The sequence below is a fragment of the Peromyscus californicus genome, unplaced genomic scaffold (assembly GCF_007827085.1).
Source record: "Peromyscus californicus insignis strain IS unplaced genomic scaffold, ASM782708v3 Scaffold_24__1_contigs__length_46423439, whole genome shotgun sequence".
Lineage (NCBI taxonomy): Eukaryota > Metazoa > Chordata > Mammalia > Rodentia > Cricetidae > Peromyscus > Peromyscus californicus.
This window is the reverse complement of record NW_026294535.1, coordinates 25,360,487-25,382,613: the sequence shown is the minus strand read 5'-3', so window position 1 is coordinate 25,382,613 and position 22,127 is coordinate 25,360,487. Positions and strand designations below refer to the sequence as shown.

At 38.8% G+C, this 22,127-nt stretch overlaps 1 protein-coding gene across 3 annotated transcripts in view; it reads left to right on the top strand.

Annotated features, from left to right (window-relative positions):
* Window positions 1–523: 523 nt before the first annotated feature.
* The window catches only part of Otogl (otogelin like), a 150,632-nt gene continuing 129,028 nt past the window's right edge, over window positions 524–22,127 (top strand). For 2 of the 3 annotated variants that reach the window (XM_052753281.1, XM_052753282.1), the window contains exons 1-7: window positions 524–602; window positions 1,607–1,646; window positions 2,618–2,666; window positions 10,371–10,437; window positions 12,158–12,256; window positions 14,166–14,320; window positions 19,652–19,773. In XM_052753281.1, coding sequence (XP_052609241.1) covers window positions 524–602; window positions 1,607–1,646; window positions 2,618–2,666; window positions 10,371–10,437; window positions 12,158–12,256; window positions 14,166–14,320; window positions 19,652–19,773 — 611 coding nt within the window. The remainder of the gene's footprint in view (window positions 603–1,606; window positions 1,647–2,617; window positions 2,667–10,370; window positions 10,438–12,157; window positions 12,257–14,165; window positions 14,321–19,651; window positions 19,774–22,127) is intronic. The other variant, XM_052753283.1, reaches the window with a different exon arrangement.

The window sequence follows — 22,127 nt, the reverse complement described above, 5'->3', positions numbered from 1 at the left end:
TGAAAATACATGCACATAGCTTCAGTTTAACTTTTAAGAATAAGATCTTACACTGTAAGGAGAGTTGGTTAGATTTCATTCCACCTGTCCCCAAAGGATACAATTTTGTAACTAATAAGACATGGATAATGAACACTTAGGAATAGTGGTTATTTCATGATGCTAGAAGAAGATAAAACCAAGTATTGTTTGGATGCTCCCATCTTTCAAGTTACAAAAGGCTGACATCGGCTAAAAAGGTGTATGAGGTGCAGGTGTGTGGCTGGCTGTAACTAATACGGGCCCAGGGCTCAGGCAAGAGGCTGCCTTGCATTGCTAATGAGAGACTCAGCCAAAGGGTTGACTGTGAGTTCTAAAACCTCAGATGCTGTGTGCAGAAAGCCGGGGCTTTTCTTTCAGTTGCTTTATCCCATAACTGTGTTTATTTGTGTGTGAGCACACAGCGAATACTCACACTTGTAAGATGTCATCATAGTGAAGACCAATAATTTGGTTTTGGTTCAGGGAGAAAGACTCCACTGAAATGAACATTGTGAGAAAACTCAATTTAATGGTACCTTGGAGTGTTTTCTCATTTCCTATACTGCTGTTTTCACTACAAGGTAAGAACTTTTGTATTTTTTACCTTCATTTATCATGTGTCGTTCTCTCTTGAAATTGATATAGCTTCCTTTGAAGTTGATTCTCAAGCATTTTGAAGTCATTAGACTAGATATGTACTAAATAGCATTCAGACAGTTTTACTGAATTATTAAGAATGCTGAGAATTTCAATCCTTTTCTTGATATTTTTTACATTTTCTCTAGTGGGTATTTGAAACGATGCCTTTATCATGATGGACTGCCATTCTAACTTACCCCTTTCAAACATGATTCACAACTGTTTGCTGTATGTAATTTAAGCATTTGAAACTTTGTAATAGAGTGGAATATAGTGTTTCAACTCGCTTCATATCATTAAAATCTAAAAGAGTTTTTTTAGATCTAACTTTAGCATTTGCATATAAATTAATTCAATTTTTGTAGCAGTTTGACCTATAAATTAATTTTTATGAAATGTTTTTATGGAGATGGCTTTTATTGATATCTAATTTTTACTTTTTGATCCCTGAAAAAGAGTCTATGTTTTGGAACTTTCTGTCATGGAAGAAATGACAGAAAGACACATCGAAGTCACTACCTTCCAATCAGAGTAGCACTTTACTCTCAAGGAAAAGATGTAGCTGCTGTGCTGGAGGGGCCCTGAGGTTGGCTTGTTCTACATGATCATTTTGTGGCTTGTTTTGTATCATGGTTCTGCTTGCCAAATACTAAGTGGAAGGGCCAGAACTAGAACAGCTCTGCGATCCCATGTCCGGCCCTCGCTCCATCGTGTGATGCCACTGTGTAAATCTGCAGACATTGACCATAGTTTCTGGATTATTGGTCACCTCAGGTGTATCATAGATTATTTGCTGGTCAGAGTCCTCTAAAAAGAATAAAATAGCTAGCAGCAATTCTCAATCCACATTTTAGAATTGGATAAAAATGATTTGTTGAACAGCAGAACCCAGACCAAGCTATTTGTAAGTCTTGCAGTCTCAACAATCTATATTTGTCTCTGGCAGGATACATTTCTGCATCATCTATCCTAACAGAAACATCAGAGTGAGTATTTCTTTGTCTTTATGTTCTGAAACATCAAAGGAATGAGAATATGCCAAGCTTAGCAGACAGTTTTGTCCATTTTTTAAAAATAACAAGTGAAACATTGACAAAAAGCACGAGATGTTCTCCTTTGAAATATTTTGAAACACTAGAAATGAATGGGTATTCACTTTTCTATTAGTAAGAAGATCTTGGTGTTGTCCACTACCTGTAGGTCCTAGAGAAACATGTCTTTCATTTAACAGATTGTAAAGAAATTATATCCAATAATATTTTTCTTTACATTTCACTGTTGACATACATTATTGACTGCTTAATGTATTATTGTTGCCATAAAGTAAAACTGATCTTAGTGATTACATGACTGAAATGGTTCTAGTAATAAATAATGAAAATAGTTTTTACTGCTTTGCTTAATGGAAAGCAGAATTATGATACAAAATAATATAAAGTATAAAATTCCATAAAACAGATGTGTAAGTTAATGAATTAATGATTTGATTTGGATAACTGACAATTAAATGTCCTTACATTTTTGTATCGATCTACTTTTAAATGACATAGAACAGATGAAATTTGAATCTTACATTTGGAAAGGCAAAAGCATCCTTGATAAATATCTACTTCAATAGACTCATGAAGTTTTAGGGAGAATAAACTATGCCTATTGGTGCTACAACACTACACTATTTTGTTTGTTTCTCAATCTCAAAGTTCCTTCCTAAAATTCAGTTTATATCAGAGCCCAGAGAGATCTGGGGACAGTCCCGAATTTTGTAAAACGAGACAGCTTCACCACCCAAATCTCACCCTTCCAAAGAAGGGAGGGGGTCCTTTAAATGTTAAACCAAGAAAGGCCTCTTTGATAAAGTGATGGAGATCTGGAGGAAAACACCAGCTCCCTCTTGGGAAAGGCTGTTCAGATTGCTCAGGGGCCTCTGACTACACAAGTTCTTTGTGTTTTCTTGCAGAAGTGAGTTTCATGAAAATGAACAGAAAAGAACTCTGTTAGCAGTACAGGTAGGTTAAGCCTCAGATGGAGAGAGGCAAAGAAATAATTCATTCCGCTCTGGACTCTGCTGTCACTTCAACAATGAGACCTTTGTGGAGGGAATGAAATGCTAAAAACAAGACAGGAAGGAGCATGAAGAGGTGAAGGCATTTCTCTGCAAGCTTTTATTGTATTTTATTTTTTGCGACCCTCAAATATATTCTCAAGTTCACATTGGTTTGTTTGGAATGAAACACTTTTGTTCTTTCCCCTCGTTCATCTCAGTAACCTGTGCGTAGGCTTCAGTGTTGATGTGGGTTGGATACCATCTATAGACAAATTTCTAAATAGTCTTATTAAATAAGAAACACAGAGCCAAATACAGGGATAATAGCCAAAGAGATCAGAAAAATAGCGAATAGCCATGACTAGTTTTTCTTACCACCACACAGTAGCTTGCCCAGAGAGAGACTTCTCTTCTAACCTGTGTTTTTATTGCCTTCCTGTTCTGCCTTCTCATTGGCTCTAAGCCCAGCCACATGACTTCCTCGTCACTGCTTGACTATACAGACCTCCAGGTCTCTATGGTTGATACTGGGATTAAAGGCTTGTGTCACCACTTTGCTTGACTGTGTCCTTGAACACACAGAGACTCTGCCTGCCATGTGATTGGATTAAGGGCGTGTGCTACCACCACCTGACTTCTGTTTATGGCTCACTGACCTCTGATCTCCAGGCAAACTTTATTTATTAACATACAAATAAAATATCACATTTCAGCACAAATAAAGTATCACCACAACCATCTACTTGCTGGAACATTTGAATGATTTAGAAATTAAACACAATATTGGGTAGGACAATAGCATCAAGGTGAACACACCTAAGAAAAAATGAAGGACTGGGATGATATGAGTTAAATACAGCAAAAGGGCACTAGACATATCCTGATGTACTGACAGACAGCGTTTGTATTTTCTAAACCATCCAAATTATGGGTGTTTCTGAAGAGTAGCATACTGTGAATTTGAGAACATTTTGCCTGCTTCCTCTTATATATGAAGGATACTGGGTAACATGATTGCATTATCATTAAAAATGCAACACATATTTACATAGTTAATTATTCTGCAACACAAACAAATGTAGCACATCTTTACTTAGTTAAACAAATATTCTACTCCACAACACAGTTGTGATGTTATACTTTGACAATTTAGAAGACAAAAAAATTCATTTTTGTGGAAATTAGAGATTCTTATGTGTGTGTTTATATAGTTTGGTGTATTTGTACTTGTATAAGTGCATTTACTGTGCTTGCACTGTGGAGGCCAGAATTTGATAATAGGTGTTGTCTTAGTTAGGTTTTTAATGCTGTGAAGAGATGCCATGACCACAGCAACTCTTACAAATGAAAACATTTAATCGAGGTGGCTCACTTACAGTTTCAGAGGTTCAGTCCATTATCACCATGGTGGGGAGCATGGTGGCATGTAGGCAGATGTGATGCTGGAGCTGAGAGTCCTACATCTCGACTTAGACGAAACAGGAAGTCAACTAATTAGTCACATTGAGGGAAGCTTGAGCAAAAGAGACCTCAAAGTCCGCCCCCACAGTGAAGCACTTCCTCCAACAAGGCCACACTTCCTAATAGGGCCATTCCCTTTGGGGGCCATTTTCTTTCAAACCACCACAGGTGTCTTTTTCTGTTGCCCTATGCCTCCCTTTTTTGAGACAGAGTCTTTCACTAAACCTGGAGTTTGCTGATCAGTGAGCCCCAGGACATTCTCCCTTTAATGCTGGTATACAAGGTATATGGAACTGTACCTGGGTTTTAAATACAATGTTTTCATTAATTCTTTGAGAATTTCATATAACATATTTTGATCATACTCACCCCATCACCTCCCCCAGCTTCTCCCAGAGCATCCCCAGTCTTTTCATGCCCCTCCCGAATTAATGTAGTCCTTTTTTTTTTTTTTTATAATTACTCACTCATTTCAGTTTATGCTGCCCATATACTCATTGGCGTGGAGTTACCCACTGGAGAATGGTTGACCTACCAGGAGCCAGTGCTGTAAATAAAACCTCTTCCAGGAGTCCTGAGCTGTTAGTAGCTCCTCAGTTAATGGTGGCAGTGCATGATCTCCCCCCTATTTCATGCTGGACTGTTGACTGACTTCATTTTGTGCAGGTCTTATTCAGACAACCACAGCTACTGTGAGTGCATGGGTCCAACAGTTCTGTCATGTCTAGAAGATACTGTTTCAGTCCCCCCCATTCCTGACCACTAGCTCTTACAATCTTTTGGCTCATTCTTTCTCCATGGGCACTGAGCCTTCGTTGTGGGTTAATATAAAAGATTCATTTGTGGCTTAGCACTCCACACACACGATTTCTCTGCACTTGGATTAGTTGTGTGTTTCTTTGTTAATCACTGTCCAGTTCATGTTGAAATTTCTCTGAGAGCTGAGCTAATCTATAATTATAGAGACATGAATTTAGAAGGCAGTTTGCTACAATGTCTATTTAGGAAAATAATAATAGTTGGTTCACCTCTGGGGCCTTTGAACTACTCGACCACGGATTCTTGGCCAGATTTACAGTACCAGGCATGCGTTTCCACACACAGGCCTTAAATCCAATTAGAAAGTGCTTGGCTGACCCTATAACATTTGGGCTACCATTGTACCAATGAGCACATCATGCCGTTCAGACCACTACTGTAGTTCACAGGGTTCACATCTAGGTAAGTCATCAATAGATAACTTCCCTTATCCCCTGCAGCCTCCTTGGCACCTTTTGGTACTCTGAAAGCCAGCCAACGGGGAATAAACTTCTTTACTCAACATCAATTAGATTTCTTCACGTCCTGTGACCAAAGTTCACTGTACATGGCTTTGGTGTTTTATATGGATGTTGGAGATTCAAACTCAGACCCTTATGTTTCCATAGCAAGTACTTTATCCACTGAATCCTCTTCCTTGTAATAGGGTCTTTAAAAAAAGTCTAGAATAGCAGTGGAAATAATAATTCAGTTTAAGGAGTATTTTGTATTTGAGAAGCTACAGTAGGAGAATTGTAAGTTTCAGTTTGACCTGGGCTGTATGGGGATATCGTGTCTGAGAACAAAACAAACCCTCAAAAGAATGCTTTCTGTACAAAAATTCTCATGTATCATGTGAAGGAGTTAAAATGAGTTTTCTGTGATAATTTTGAAGGACATGCTTGCCAGTAGAGCATGTTAACCACAAAAATCCATCTGTATAACTCAGTAGAAAATATATCGATGAAACAAACAAAAAGAAAACCAACCTCTTCCATTCTGGTGAACACTCTGGATTGAAAAATTTGTGTGAACTGTGCCCTAAAGGTGCATATAAAGAGCTGTGTGGATGGAACCGATCCACTGTGCATTTATATGTCATCGATACCTGTGTGATCTGCCTACTAGGAGTTAGGTTAATCCCTCTCCTCTGTTACTAAGTAGGGATGCTTTGCCTTGGAGTCCATTTTAGGCAGGATGAAGAGCAGGAGGCTTGCTTGCACTTCCATTTTCCTGTGGCCAGTGAACACGTGTCAAGTTCATTTAATGTCGATTAAGTTCTCAAAGGAGAAATAGGACGGGGAGCAATGAGGTCATGGTCATGCAGGGCGCTGCTGAGAAAGAGGCTGGAAGGCCATTCATGCTCAGTTCATTCCTCTGCTGCAAGCAAACAGCACTGATGGATGGATGACTGTCTTCAGAAATATGCTGGCAGTGACGTAAGCAAGTAAAGCCTCGGCATAGACTTCTATAAATGGCATGCATGTGAGTGTTACAGGGATTTCTCTATGCAGGGCGCATCATTATGGTGTTGACAACTCTCCTGTGGAGGTGCCATCAGGAAGGAGAAAGAATGGGCTGCCCTCTTTCATCAGTTATATGGACATTTGCACCCACTACCACATTCTTTGCCCTACATTCAGTAATTTCTTCCAAAGCAGGCACTGAGCCCAACCAAGACTTGGGCGAACTGTTTTTGGGAAATATACAAAGAAGGATCAGACAAAAGTGAGAGGAGAAAGGAGGAAAACACAACACAGGACATGTTAATGGGGTGCTTCCTGATGGAGGCATGTGGGGCTTGGTCTTGTTAGGAACATGATAAGGAACCGTGTAGCCTGTCACTCTTGCTTCTGCAAGGGATGGGGAAACTGGGATATTTATACATCAATTTCTGTTTCTCTACTGATCAAAGAGAGGAGCTAGTGTGCCTTAAATATCCTAAAAGTCCTGCCTTGATTCTGTCCTCAGGCAGAGATAGAAAGAAGGCTGGGCTTAGAGTGGGAGGATCTACATGTCCACAGAAACCCAGGTGAATCTGAGATGGGCTGAAACCGCATTCTCAGTCTGAGCTCTAAATGCCATGAGAGGCAGCTTCCCATTTGAATAGTATCTTTTGTTCCAGTTCAGTTTGTACCTGTTGCTGACACACCGGGAGTCATGGTTTATACATATAAACAAGAATAGTCATGCTTGTAATTTAGAAGTTCCATGTCTTTGGGGATCTGTAGAAATATAATTTCTGTTCCAATGGTTTATTGAGTCCTAGTCACCATGAATTATTTGATGTTATGTACATAACACATAAAAAGAAAATGCCCCACTTATCAAAGTGGCACACTATTCTAAGTTCAGATAGGCTCTGTGCTAAAACTGAGCGTGAAACTTTACACTGGTGAAATGTATTATTTCTGGGTAAACAGAAGGGATGCTGAATTTTCAGGAAGCTGGTGTGCTAAGTGATCATTGGGGTTTCTCTAGAGGAGGTCAGAGATAAGTGGAGCAAGAAACAAATGTATGTATTTGCTTTAGTCCAGTATCACACAGTGTATTCAGTTTAAAAATTAGAATTATTTATTTTTGTGTGAGCACATGCATGCATGTATGTGTGTAGAGAGAGAGTGTGTGTATATGAGTGTGTATGTGTGTGTGTTCTTGTGTCTTGGCATGCACATGAATGTCAGAAGACAACTTTTGGGAGCCTCTTCCTCTTTCCATCATCATGTGGTCTTGGGAACCCAACTCAGGTCATTGGACTTTACCTGCTGAGCTATCTTAACAGCCCCTATATTCCATTTTCATTTAGCAATAGAGGTAACAAGCCTATCATTCTTATTATATGAATGATGGTATTATTAAAGTGTTAATTATTTCCCTTTATCCTCATGATTCTATAAGGGAGATACTGTTATTCCTTTTTACTTATTGGGAAACTGAGGCTTCATGGACTAGATAATTTGTTCAAGTACTTAGGCCAATGTGAGGTTGAGTTGAAGTAGCTATACATGTGCCATACATCAAAGATGATGGATTGGTTTCCGTTGCAAGGATCAGCATAAATTATTTCAGAGCCAAAGAGCTTCGAAGATGGTGTGTGCCCAGTGATGTTGATGCCCCTTTGATTTAGGCCGCTGGAAACAATATGGTGGAAGTGAGAATAAAACTTGACATCCTAGCACAACAATTAGGGTGTTTGGCCATCCCATCACCAGAGTAGGTCAGTTCGGGCTGTCTCTGAGGGATCTGGATGCAGAGATCCATGACTAGGCCCTGGGTGGATCTCTGGGAGTCCAATCAACGAGAATGAGGAGGGTTTATATGAGCGAGAATTGTTGAGACCAAGGTTGGATAAAGCACAGGGACAAATAGCCAAATGAATGGAAACACATGAACTATGAACCAATGGCTGAGGGGTCCACACTGGATCAGGCCCTCTGAATGGGTGAGACAGTTGATTGGCTTGATCTGTTTGGGAGGCATCCAGGCAGTGGGACCAGATCTTGTGCTCATTGCATGAGTTGGCTGTTTGAAACCTGGGGCCTATGCAGGATTGTTTGGCTCGGCCTGGGAGGAGGGGACTAGACCTACCTGGACTGAGTCTACCAGGTTGACCTCAGTCTGTGGGGAAGGCTTTGCCCTGGAGGAGATGGGAATGGGGGGGGGCGTTGGGGGGAAGGTGAGGGGGACGGGAGGGGGGAGAACAAGGGAATCCGTGACTGATATGTAGAACTGAATTGTATTGCAAAATAAATTAAAATAAATTAAAAAAAAAAAAAAAAAAAAAACTTGACATCCTGGTGGAACCATGGTCATAAACTGTTGGTTGAGTCTAACTTGTTTGAAGACGAGACAGAGAAAAACAGAAGAGACTGAGCAATGAGGATAAAACATGGACTAATTTGTGAGGAGGAAATAATGAACTTATGAACTTGGAGCCATAGTATGGGAAAAGAGGTTAGAAGTGAATCTTTAAGAGTCTTCAACAAATGGGAGAGTTTAAGAGTTGTGTCATGTGACATGGGGCGAGTTCTCCTGATGAAAGAATGTACCGAGAGGCTAGGGAGATGGATTGGTAGGTACCTGCTGGGAAAGCCCTAGGACCTGGGTTTAGATCCCCAGTAAAAAGCCAGGAATGGCCTTTTACCATTAATTCCAGGATGGGGAGAAGGAGACGGGAAGATCCTTGGAGCTGATTGGCTAGTCAGTGAACTGAATCCCTGGGCTCAAGGTTCAATCAAGGGACCCTGTCTCAGAAATAAGGTGGAGAGTAGTTGAGGAAGTCAGCAAACGTCAACCTCTGACCTCCATAGGCAAATGCACATCCTTATGTGTACACAGATAAACAAGCACAAACATGCTACACACACACACACACACACACACACACACACACACACACACACACACACACTACTGAAATGGAAAATGCCCAAATCAAACTTGTTATGTGTAAGGATGATCAGAATTAGAGAAGAAAGGACCTTGTTCCTCACAGCACATCACTCATCCTTCTTATCTTACATCTCCTTCCAGTTTCCCTAACATCATCAGCTACTTAATTTGATAATCATGGTGCAAAGTTTGAGCGTATGTCTACAGGTGAAAATGAAGTGCTATTGGTAAGGATACGATCCTGCGCTGCATATACAATTGGAATTGAGTTGAACTGAAAATATGTAACTGATGAGCTTTAATAACCTATAATTGTTTACAGTAAGTCTTAAATAGCACTATTTCATAACGATTGCTTAAGACAGCGTCAGTTTCTTTATTTCTGGTCTTCTGTGGAGAGCACTACACTACACTGAAGGTTTAGAGGACAGCCTTTTACTTCATCGTTATACCACACACTGAAGCTGGTGTCATGACTGTTCCCATTTTACAGATGAACAGATGGAGGCATTAAGCTGATAGGAAATGTGCCTAAGCAGAAGTAAAGGGTCAGACGGTGTTTCTGTGAGTGGTGTTTTCACAGTCAGGTCACCGCTGACTGCAAGTGTACCAACCCTGTGTATTTTCCCCCTGATTCATCTGTACCTGGAAATGTCAGAGAACTGGTATTTTTTTTTTTTATGAAAAGAATCAGCTAATATAAATACACTTCTTCGGGAATCCTTTCACAAAGGGATGATGGACACAGGTTGCAGCGAGGGGGATGAGGCACAGAGGATAAATACCTTGCCCAAGTTATCAAAGAGACAACAAGAAGACTTGAAGTCAGTTCTAAACATCACGCCAAGGGAACCCTCCGGTTTCACTGAGATAATCTCAAAAATAGAAAGATATGTTAAGCTAGCACTTTATAATTTCTGTATTTATAAATGCTTTCCAGAATGTTTTTCATTAGCACGTTTGGCTTACGGTAAATAAATGAACTAATTTACATTTTTATTTCTCTGTTTTAAAGTTTGAAGCAACCTCTCCAAGATACTTTTTCCATGAAGCTATAAATTGGGGCGAGAGTAAAATAAAAGGTCAGTGTGGGGAGCTGTTCTTTTGTACACGGTTTCTGAGGAGATTCCTTCAGGGGGTATATTAAATCAATTCTGATTGTTTCCATAGATACTGGAGGTACTGAGCCAGGGTAGTAGTAATAGTAGTCATTGCGCTCCTGTCCTATACAAATCCAAAGTATTTTTAGAAATGGCCTCAACTAAACATTTAGACAAAGCTGAGGACAGTGTGGCTGGAGAAAGCACCCATGGGTATCAGAAGCTTTTCTTCTTTTGTCTGAACAAATGACCTGTTCCCTGACACTGAATTTTGTCTCAGCAGTTTACTATTTCCATTAAGCAGAAAGCTGGTGGTAGCTTAAAATGTAAAGAAACAGAAGCAATTCTTATCATTATGTTTAAAGCCACAGTGATTCCTTTTAGATTTTTTTTGATATTTGCTTTCAGGAGCATAAGCAACTTCGTAAATACATCTTTCAAAAAAGGATATATTTGTTTATCTAAATATTTAGACAACCACCCTTTGGGAAAATGTAGGACTACTTGATCCAAGACCAAGTTTAAAGATGGGTGCATCTCCTAAAAACCAAATTGCTTGTAAGTTTATGAGAAACATTATTTTCACCTTTATTTTGGTGAAACAAAGTTCTAAGTTGAAACAGTTATCCCTCACCTAAACTTTACCTAGAGATCTGAAGGCTTTGAGTTGTAAAGAGAAATCAGTGGATGTTTGGGAGGGGGTGGGGGTAGGGGTGGCGGGGTGGGGGGGTGGGGATGGTAACAGAGCTTGGTCCTTCTTGTGTTTGGCGGAAGGTGTTTGTTATTGCATTTGATAAGTGCCTTCACCAACATGACATCTTCCAGACAGGCCAGGCTTCTTTAGCAACATTTCATAGTGACTCAAAGATGTTTTCTTTGCTCCTGATATGTTCCTGGGGTCCTCTCAGCCTGAGCCTTGCCAGTTTCCATTGTCTTCTCCTTAACAGATGAAACAATTTTATTAGGACTCATTTTCCTTCTTAAATTAATTCAGGAAAAGCCCAGGAAATTAGAGAAAATTCATAGCAATTCACTTCCTTTTAATGTATTTATTTGGGGCAAGTTTTCTTTCCACAAAAAAGTTTTTTTTTTTTTTTTTTTTTTTTTTTTTTTTTTTTTGGACAACTAGAAGGGACTTTTGCTTCTGCCTCACCTTTGTTAGACACAGATTCCAAAGACTGAGTCATTTATAACCGAGCCTCAGCAAACCTCAAATGAAACATACCACCCTTCTCATCAAAGGTGGGAGAAACCTTTGAGTTTTAGCTCTGTTGGAGCCCTCCCTGCAGCGAGCAAGGTCTGAGTTATTCTTCAGCACAGCCCTTGCTCCCGGAGAAAAGGGCTGGTGGGATGCGTTCCAAACTCGGTGCAGGGCATCATCTACAGCTTGGGTATTTCTGGTTCTCATCATCTGGGACAGGGATTCCTTACATGGGAACTTGACCTTCCCATTGCTCGAAGGAGGCTAACCTTTCCTCGCAAAACACTTTGCGATGTGAAAGCCTGTCTCTCTGGTCTCACAGCACACATAATGAAATGAACAGATAGAGATTTGATGGCTTAATTCTTTTGCACCACAAGGCAAAAGGCCCGGGTTCTGTTTAAGTTAGTAGTGTTACAGTTAGTCCAAGCTAGATCGTGACATATTGTGTTTATATGAGCTGATCCACGCCAGAAGATAAGTTATTATTTTGCCCCACAGGTTCTTGTCCTCATGAATGCCTTAACGGGGCTTTCTGTTCTAAGACCGGTACGTGTGACTGTCAAATATTCCAAGCTCTCGGGACAAGGTGCCAGATTGGTAAGTTTCAGGGATATTTATGAGAGAATTATGGGATATGAAAGAGAACATTAAGTCATGATTTACTTGGAAGTGTTCGTCCTCTGGGATTTGGGACATTAGCTAGAGAGCTCCAAATTTATTTTCATCAATTTGAAGTAATTTAGAAACACTGCAAAAGAAAATAGATGTGTGCACTTTCCCTTCCCACCGACCTCTATTTCCTCAAGTATTTTTTTTCTACTTTCCATTGCACTAGCCCAGTAGGACCATCTTCTCATTTATCTCTCTCTTTTACTTAGTATATTTCACTTCTCTTCTTTGTATTCGATTAACCGGATATTCAGTATATAGACAGTCCTGAGAGTTCTTCAGGCAGGCACACGGGATTATTTTTCTTTTCTTTTTTTTTCTTTTTTTTTTTTTTTTTTGGTTTTTTGAGACAGGGTTTCTCTGTGTAGCTTTGCGCCTTTCCTGGAACTCACTCTGTAGTCCAGGCTGGCCTCGAACTCACAGAGATCCTCCTGCCTCTGCCTCCCAAGTGCTGGAATTAAAGGCATTCTTTTAAAATATTTTTTATCCATGGTGTCTAAGGTGGGATCTTATGTTAATACTTATCAACAGCTATTAACTGATATTTTAACATTTGCAAGACTCTATGCTAGGCGCAAAGCAGGGTATATTTGTGAATAATACAGACGTGCTTCTGCAGCTAATGGTGCATAATCAATAAGCAATACTTAAACTTGAGTGCCCTAAAGGAAAGTTCAGGATGTAAGATGCACTGACTGCCAGGGAAGACTGCCTGCAAGATGAACCAGTCTATGTCTTTTCCTGAGTGGACCAGAGTTGGCCTGAGCTAATAAATTTAGGTAAATGTTTCGAAAAGGAGGAGACACTGACATTGACTCTTATCATTCTGTTTTCCCCGGAGTACATAAAAAAAAAAATCAATCACCGAGTGACTTTTTAGCAAATATTACTACTTTTTTTACATTATTATAAAGTGAAGCATTTAAAATATAAAAAAATGAGGGGACTATGAGATGACTCAGCAGAGAAAAAGTCCTTGTTGCCAAGCATGGTGGTGGTAGTTCTATCCCCAGAACCCACATATTCCTAGGTAGAAGGAGATAAGCAACTCCACAAAATTGTCCTCAGACACCTGCTTGCTGTGACACAATGTGATCTTATGCACACCACACCTACAAAAATAATAATAAATAATACAAATAAAAATAAAATTGAGTAGGAGCTTACCTAGAGTAGAGGCATGATCATAATAGATGAAGTTCTTTGATTTAAAATAAATATTGCTTGAAATCTCACCAGTTTGAGGTCATCATTTCTTGAGATTCCAGGAAACCAAATGACTAATGCTTCCAGCTCCATTTTCCAGGCATATAAACATGATTTTTTTTGGGTCATCATTTATTTTTCTATCTGGATACCATAAAGACATTTTTAAAAGAGTTGTGGAGACTGGTATTCCCATGCCGTCTGTGCTGTTCTAGGGTACTCCATGGTGACCTATTTTCTCTCTCTCTCTTCTATTTTGATTTGAGTTGCCCACTTGCTTTCATTTTCAAAAAGTGCTCACTGGTGGTGTTGGCGTCACCATCTTGTTGTATTACTTTCCTCGCTCTTCCTTTTTTTCTGGATCTTTCTTTTGGAAACAAAAATTAGGGGAGGTTTCTAACATAAGTCTTTTCTTCATAGCAACTTGGCCACTGGGTTTTCTTTAAGGAGTTGGGTAGTTTTAAGAGCAGCTGATTCTTCAAACGCTACTGGTTTCTTCCTGTGCCATGGACTACCCAAAGAGGGGGAAATACTTATTTTAGTGAAAATTGCAATTACTTATTGTGACTGAATGTTTTGAAATAGATGTGATTTATTTTACACTACTAAATATTATTTTATTTCTTTTTAGTCCCAAACATGGGAAGTGGCAGAGATGGGATTTGCAAAACCTGGGGACAGTATCACTTTGAAACATTTGATGGAATCTACTATTACTTCCCAGGAAGCTGTTCTTATATATTTGCAAAGGACTGTGGTAATTTGGAGCCTCAGTACACAGTATGGGTAGGTGGTACTTGAATTTAATCAATTTAAAAAAAATACCTCTGGGAAATAATGTATTTCAAAAATATTGGACAAATGGTGAGAAATGAACAATTATTATAGAAAAAACACATAGGGCTCTACTTTTAATAGAATGGTCCAAATTTATGGCCATATTAGTGTAATTCTATTGAGATGATGACTGGCATGTTAGCAGCAGGGATTGAAGCCATGCAGGATCATCTTCCAGGTTGTGGAGAAATATGTATTTATTACCATAGCAACGTTCATCAATATCCCTGATGTTTGGGTTTTCTTTGGTAACTTGGAAGAGGATAAAGTTTGGGTTTTCTTTGGTAACTTGGGAGAGGATAAAGTCAGATGTTAATAATCTTATTCCTATTTTCTCTCTCTCTCTTCTATTTTGATTTGAGTTGCCCACTTGCTTTCATTTTCAAAAAGTGCTCCTTCTGGGCTAGGGAATATAGCTCATTGGTGTGGCAAATTTTAGCAAGCACAAGGCCCTGGTGTGGATCCTTGGCTCCAAAAATAGATGAATAAATAAAAACATAAAACAAAAGCAACTCAGAGCCAGGTGGCGGTTGCGCACGCCTTTAATCCCAGCACTTGGGAGGCAGAGGCAGGCGAATCTTTGTGAGTTTGAGGCCAGCCTGGGCTACAGAGTGAGTTCCAGGAAAGGCTCTAAAGCTACACAGAGAAACCCTGTCTCGAAAAACCAAAAAAAAAAGCAACTCTGTGTGTAGAGGAAGCCAATGTTTATGAGAGGGACAAGATGAATTATGCCATTGATAGGTAGATTCATGCTGCATGATGGAGCTCATAGAAGTAGCTCTTGGCTTCAGAGTTCCTAACTCCAATGAATTACTAGGAAATAACTCAAAATTCAGCAGCCAAAGAGCAGTAACTGAAACAAAGATACCAAGGATCTCCTTTCCCATTTACCAAAGCATCTCAAATCACAACTTGGAGAGTACTGTGCTGTCCCATTTAAAAACTAACTCTTTATAGACAACATATTGAAATTTGATGTTTGTTTTACTTCTAAATCATGCTGTAGCTGTCTGAATTTCCCCTTGTTGGGTGAAGCAACACTTTGCATCTGTGCCTTAGGTCTGTGATCCTCTAAGGCAGTGAGGTATACTGATTGTTAAATTTGGGGGCAGTGGGATAAATATAAAGTCTCTTGGGGAAGAGAAGAGTGGCCAAACTTGAATGCTCCCAAGGCCCTGCCCTCCCGTTTTCTCATTGTTACTTACCTTTCTGCTCCACCCTCCCAGAATTCTGGCCTCTTGAGCTCCTTTGACCTCTAACTAAAGTGTTCCTTTTCAGTGTCTCATTCTTTTGAGAACAAAGGTGTCAACGAGATAATCCGTCTTGGAACATACTACAGTGCAGAATGCAGAACCATGTTCCCACAGTTAAGGGATGGGTCCAGTTTTCAATGATGGAATTTTCTTTCCAACTAAGAAACAGGTTTACTTAAATGCAGTCTTGCTTATTGGCTATGAAAGTAGTTTACTTCTTTTTTTGAATATTTGAAAAAAAATCATGAGTCTAAAACTTACAAGGGCTGTCATTCAAGGAATGCCATTGTTAATGGTTTCATACATTTTCTTCTAGGATTGTTTCTTTGGATTTTATGCAAATTCATAAATTGAAAGGCTATTGCTTAATTTTCTCTATATTTTCACTGAATGTTATATCAAGAACTTTCCTCTGTGCCACAAAAGTTCTTAAAAAATACAAATTTTATTAGCTGTATTTTCTTCAAATTCATGGAGGATTCAAATGATTGAACAATATTCTATTTCGGAAATTTAGATTTAAAAAAGCAAATATTTCAGGAAAGGACTATTAATATGCATTTTACCTTTCATAGCCATGTTATTTTTATTTCAGTTGGCTTTTGTTTTTATGAAGGCAATATGTGTTCATAGTTTAAAATAGTTCATCAAGACATGTGTAACAGAAATGACTCTGCTGTTCTTCATTCTCCAGTGTAGCTGAATTCTGACACCCAGAAACAATTAGTCCAACTTCTTGAGCTGTTTCTTTTGTCTTATATGAAACTACGTGATGATTTTTGCAAGTTTCAAAGTTATCAATTATCTGTTCACTCTTGTTGTAGCAAATGAGGAATTACCTTGGTTGCCCTATGCTTTTTGCTTAGCTAAACACACCAACACACATATTTACATGCACATACATACAAACACCCAGGAATACACTCACGTCCCTGGTCCTTTCTCCTTCTATTATTGTTACATCATTTTTTTTTTTGACCAAATCAACCAGTAGATTTTATGTCATTGTCACTATGTGAACAGTGGAGAGCTGAGCACAGTGAGTTACCCCGATTTTGTTCCCTTCATGTGTTTTCCTAGGGTGAATGATTATCCCTTTGGTTCTTATTTTACCTCAGTCACCGATGTTTCCTCCACACTCTTATCCCTGTAGGTCTCTTCTCGATAGAGCCCCTCTTTCATGGAGCCTCCCTTTTCCAGCCCTCCCTTCTCATACTCCCATCAGACAAGCTGCCTCATAGGACTTCTGTCCACAGCACTCGGGGTTTCTTGTCGCCCTACTTCTGGAGACGACTCTTTTATTTCCTGTATTGGTTTTTCTTGTTTCTCGGATCCAAGGAAAGGTCTGATGATAGGAGGAACTTTGTCTTCTTGGTGAATTTGCTTTGAAAAGTTTCCTGAGTCCTTGGAACTTGTGGCCTATGCTTGCCGAGGTACCTGGTCCTGCTTTTGAAGTCCATTAGGCTTTTATTATTTATTTATTTGTTTGTTTGTTTGTTTGTTTGTTTATTTTATAGCCTGGCCACAGTTTCCCCTCTTTCCTCTCTACCCAGTCCCTCCCCCAACCTCCCATCAGTTCCCACCCCCACAATCCACTCTTCCTCCATTTCTGTTCAGAAAAGGGCAGGCCTTCCAGGAATATCAACAAAACACGGCATATCAAGTTACAGTAAGACTAAGCACCTCCCCATGTATTAAGGCTGGGCAAGGCGACCCAACAAACTCAGTAAGGTCACAAAAGCCAGCGAAAGAGGCTGCCCACTAGATATTTAACTCGATGTTGAGAACGAGAAGAGATATTTGTCTGGAAATTATGCATTGAAGGACAACTTTGAAACCTTGATTTTTTAATTTGAGTGGAATTTCTAGAAATTTTGAGTTCAATTTACTGATTTCTGTGAGTTTTTTAAATTCAACCTTTTCCTTGCTTCTTAAAAAGAAAGAAAGAAAGAAAGGAAGGAAGAAAGAAAGAACGAAAGAAAGGAAAAGAAAGAAAGAAGGTTTTTTTTTTTTTATATCCCCAGGTGTTGAAGATGTCATGATTACATGAGGCTTATAACTATTTTGTTGTTCTTTACATGAAGGGGCCCATGCACACCTTATGCTCCTTTATTTAGGAACAATATTTCTTCCTTTATTTCCTCTATTCTTCTTCTTCAGAGTTCTGATGATTACGTCTTGAAGTTCTTGAACTGAAGGATCTCTTCATTTTGTTACAGATTTTCCATCATTTGGCTTTTTTTTTGTACTACATTGTGGGAGCTTTCTTTCCAACTCTTATCTCTTCCTACCTTCTGATTATTTAATTTCTTCTATCATATTGTCAATGTTCAGTTATTTTTATTTAAAATTTCTTTTCTAAACAGTATTGAATTATCTTTTTAGAGATGTCATATGTTCACTTTTCTGTCTGCTACTAGTTGATATTTTAGATATATATGTACACACACACACACACACACACACACACACACACACATATATATATATATATATAAACTTTTTACAAATCATTTTTGATTTAGGATTCAATTATATAGATCACTTATTATACACCCAAAGCAAAAAAAAAAAGTTATTGTTTCTTTGATTTCTTTTTTTCATTGTTCTGTCTTTCATAGTATGGACTTTCATGAATATTTGTTCACATTTGAGAATAAATGTTTAAAAGCTGGTTTGGAACCACTAACATTTGGAGAGGGCTTGCTTGGCTAATGTGAGTCTGAGCATGGATATTATTGTTTCATTAGCACAACCCCCATGTATTGATATCTGTCAGCCTTCCCCTGTTCTGTTCTCTAAAGAGGAATCTTTCAACAATCTGAATGGGATTGGATGATGTTCCTGGATGTTGATAATGCTTTTGTCAAATGCCTTCCCCTAGCTGTTGTATTTATTATCTCTTTGGTTAAGGAGGCTGCTAGGTTTGCCCCATGCTTTCCTCTCAAGCCCCATCTTTCCCAGAAATTTGCTGCCTCGGAGAAGTTTTCCTTAGCCTGGCATCTAAAATCCTGTCCTTAAATCTTGATGTGTATGCCATATGCCTTCTCTTTGCTTCACATTTTTTAATGTTATCCAACACTATATATTTTATTTCTATTTAGTTGTACCTTTTACTTGTTTTCTTGCCATGGGATATAAATTTAAGGGAGGCGGGTATTTTTGTCTCTTTTATTGATGGCTATATTCCTAGAATGTGTGTTAGGTTCGTAATAAGTCAATAACATTTGCCACTTACATATTGAATTAGTATCTTCAAAATGTCTTATTAATAGTGTTTTTCTTATCCTTTTCATATTTCAAAGTTCTTTTGCATTTGTTTAACTACCTGTTTTCAGTTGCCTTGTGGTTTTATGATTTATATTTTAGTTTTTGAGCCTTCTGAAATTAATCTTGAGATAAGGTAAGAGAATGTAACATTCATAGTTTCTTTCCACCTGTTCTTTTTCTACTCCTCTTCCTTGTTTTATCTCTTTCCTAGTGAACTGAATTCCTCCTAACGTCTGAAGAAATAATTGCTTTATTCTTTAGTTTCTTTTTCTTCTAAAGTATTCATGAATAAGGAAAATCAACTTTATTTTAAATGAAGTCGAATTCACTTTGTCAGCATATAAATATTGCTTGCTATTGAGCTCCATTCAACATCCTCTCATGATAATCTATAGATAGCCTAACAGGGACATAAATACTCCAAATGTGTTTCCTTATAGTGGTTATGATTCTTCTGTCCAAGTAATTTTTCCCAACATATATCATATAGATTCAGAATATTATCATCTAACATGTAGAGGTTAAGGCGAGCTTACAAATATCCTGAATAACTTGCATTTTATAAAATTATTGTTCAGTTTTTGAGGTAAGTTTTATTTTCCTTTCAAAAATCTTAAGTGTAAGCGTAGTCCTCACTTTGTAGCCTATCACAGGGCTAGTGATGCTGTGAATTGTTAAGATACACCATGGGTTTAGTTATCCATGTGAATCCTTGCAGTTATTTCCCATGCTTTCTTTTTGTTTTCTTTCCTTCCAGGTCCATAACAGCCCAAAGTGCCTTGGCTCCGTGTATTCTTGTTATCGTTCAATCAGCTTATTCTTTTCAAACCAAGAGGAAATTAGAATATATGGTCATGAAATAAAAATGAATGGAATCAGGTAAGATGAGAAAAATGGTCTATGAGAATGACACCAGAGATTCACTGACATTTCATATGGCTCAGACTGGAAGTGAGTGACAGAGAGCAGAGTAGAGGATTTGTTCTTCAGCTGACTTTTTTTTTTTTTTTTTGGTTTTTCGAGACAGGGTTTCTCTGTGTAGCTTTGCGCCTTTCCTGGAACTCACTTGGTAGCCCAGGCTGGCCTCGAACTCACAGAGATCCGCCTGGCTCTGCCTCCCAAGTGCTGGGATTAAAGGCGTGCGCCACCACCGCCCGGCTTTCAGCTGACTTTTACAGCAGTGTCACAGAGACATCACACCTTCAGTGGTGCTGGAGCCCACCAGGCAACTAGGAATCTAGCTGGTCCACATCCTAGTGTGTATGATGCAGGTGGATTTGCAGAGGTGCACCCAGGATTGCCGTCTTCTCCTGAGGGCGTCATCAAGAACTATCTTTATGTAGTTTAATCCGGATTCCTTTTGGCCTCTTCAACGTTTTCTCTTTCCCTTCATAGAACATCTTACAAAAATTGACTATTTTCTCTTGGAAGGGATTCTGGAAGTCCTCCCAAGTCTGTGAGAATGAGTCTTGGGTGTCACTTGAGAGTCTGCAGTGGAAACTTGACAAAGATTCTGAGCCAGTAAATAGCTGTCCCATTGATAGATCAGAGCAGCCGCTGTGGCTTCCTGCTTGCCAACAACATGACCTGAGAGTTTTGGGGAAGGGGATGTTTATGTTAGACAAAGGTTTTATACAGTTAAAACTGGGAATCATGAGGAATAATTTCCCTTCCAATCTAAATAATTACAAAGACACCCAGTTTGAAACATTTCCTAGTTCAGCTATGCCAGAAAAAGTAAATAGTGAGATGGAACAGTTTTATCTATCATTCAGAACTCACTGTTGGATGTGTGAACCATGGGATTCCTTCCAATAGTACACTGATGATGTTTTTCCTCCATGGAGAGTCAGTCAGGGCCAGGAGCACTATTGTAAAAAGGTGAGCTTCAGGGAAACATCATGTTAGTCTGCAGCCAAGAGAAGCCCTCACCCCATTTAGAGATTATTTAATTTTTAATGCCTTTTTCTCTTGGTACAAGGCCTTGTCCTATGTTTCTTCTGTCCTAGTGCTTACTATGTATCCCAGGATGGCTGAGAACTCACAGAAATCCTCTTTGCATAAACCTTCTGAGTGTTGGGGAAACAAGCATGGACCACAAGGCCCAGATTTCTGGGCTTCTTGTTTTCTTATCATTTTCTGTTATTTTGTTTTAAGCAAAATTGGCATTTGTTTTTAAAGTCTTAGGTTTTAGTACAGATTTAAGCAAGGATGTTAACAAAGAATGTACATTAGTACATGCCATAGAATGACATACACACATACACACACACTCACACACACACAGAGAGGAAGAGAGAGACAGAGAGATAGAGATGAAGAAAGACAGAGAGAGAGATGGAGAGAAACAGAGACACTGAGAGACACAGAGGCAGAGACAGAAGATACTTGATTATTTTCTTCTAAAACAGTGGTTCTCAACCTGTGGGTCATGACCACTGGAAAACACATATTTCCAATGGTCTTAGGAACTGAGACACCACTCAGTAGCAAAGTTACAGTTATGAGATAGCAACGAAAATAAATTTATGGTTGGGGGTTCTTAAGACCGTGGGAAATATGTGTTTTCCAAAGGGTACAACCCACAGGTTGAGAACCACTGTAAAGAGAAAACTGACCATTTGAATGGAAGATAATATAGTTAAACATGCATTTTTCTAGAGCTGACTTTACATGGTAATTTATGAATTTTCATTTGGGCTTTTGAGTAATGGGCACTTACAATGGTCTTCAGGAAAATTTTCAAGAATACTAACCATTTGTTAAATGGAAGACATAATTGATTTCAATAATAAAAAAAAGTTCTACAAGGAATTCCAGTTGTGTTATAGATAGAGGGTGAATTTATTATTTGGTAATGCTTCTTACACTAATACATTATTATAATAATCATATTTATTATTATTATTATTATTATTATTATTAGTCATTAGTCTAGTAGGCTCTTGACAGGGGTCCAAAGAGGTCAAATGTGTATGGCTCTTATGTCTCTGGCTTTCAGTTCTCTGAACTATGAAGTAAGGAGTTTTGGTATAGATGAACCCCTGGGTACTTTCTTAGCATAAATCTGAGTATCACTGTCTGCTTACATTTTACATTTCCAGTTATAGATGGAAACCCAAACCCCACACACATCTTGCATAGAGTATGTCTTAGACTGACTAGGGTCTATTCTCCTACCATTCTCCTCTTCATCAGCACCCTTCTGTGTCATAAACATCAAGGTAATCACA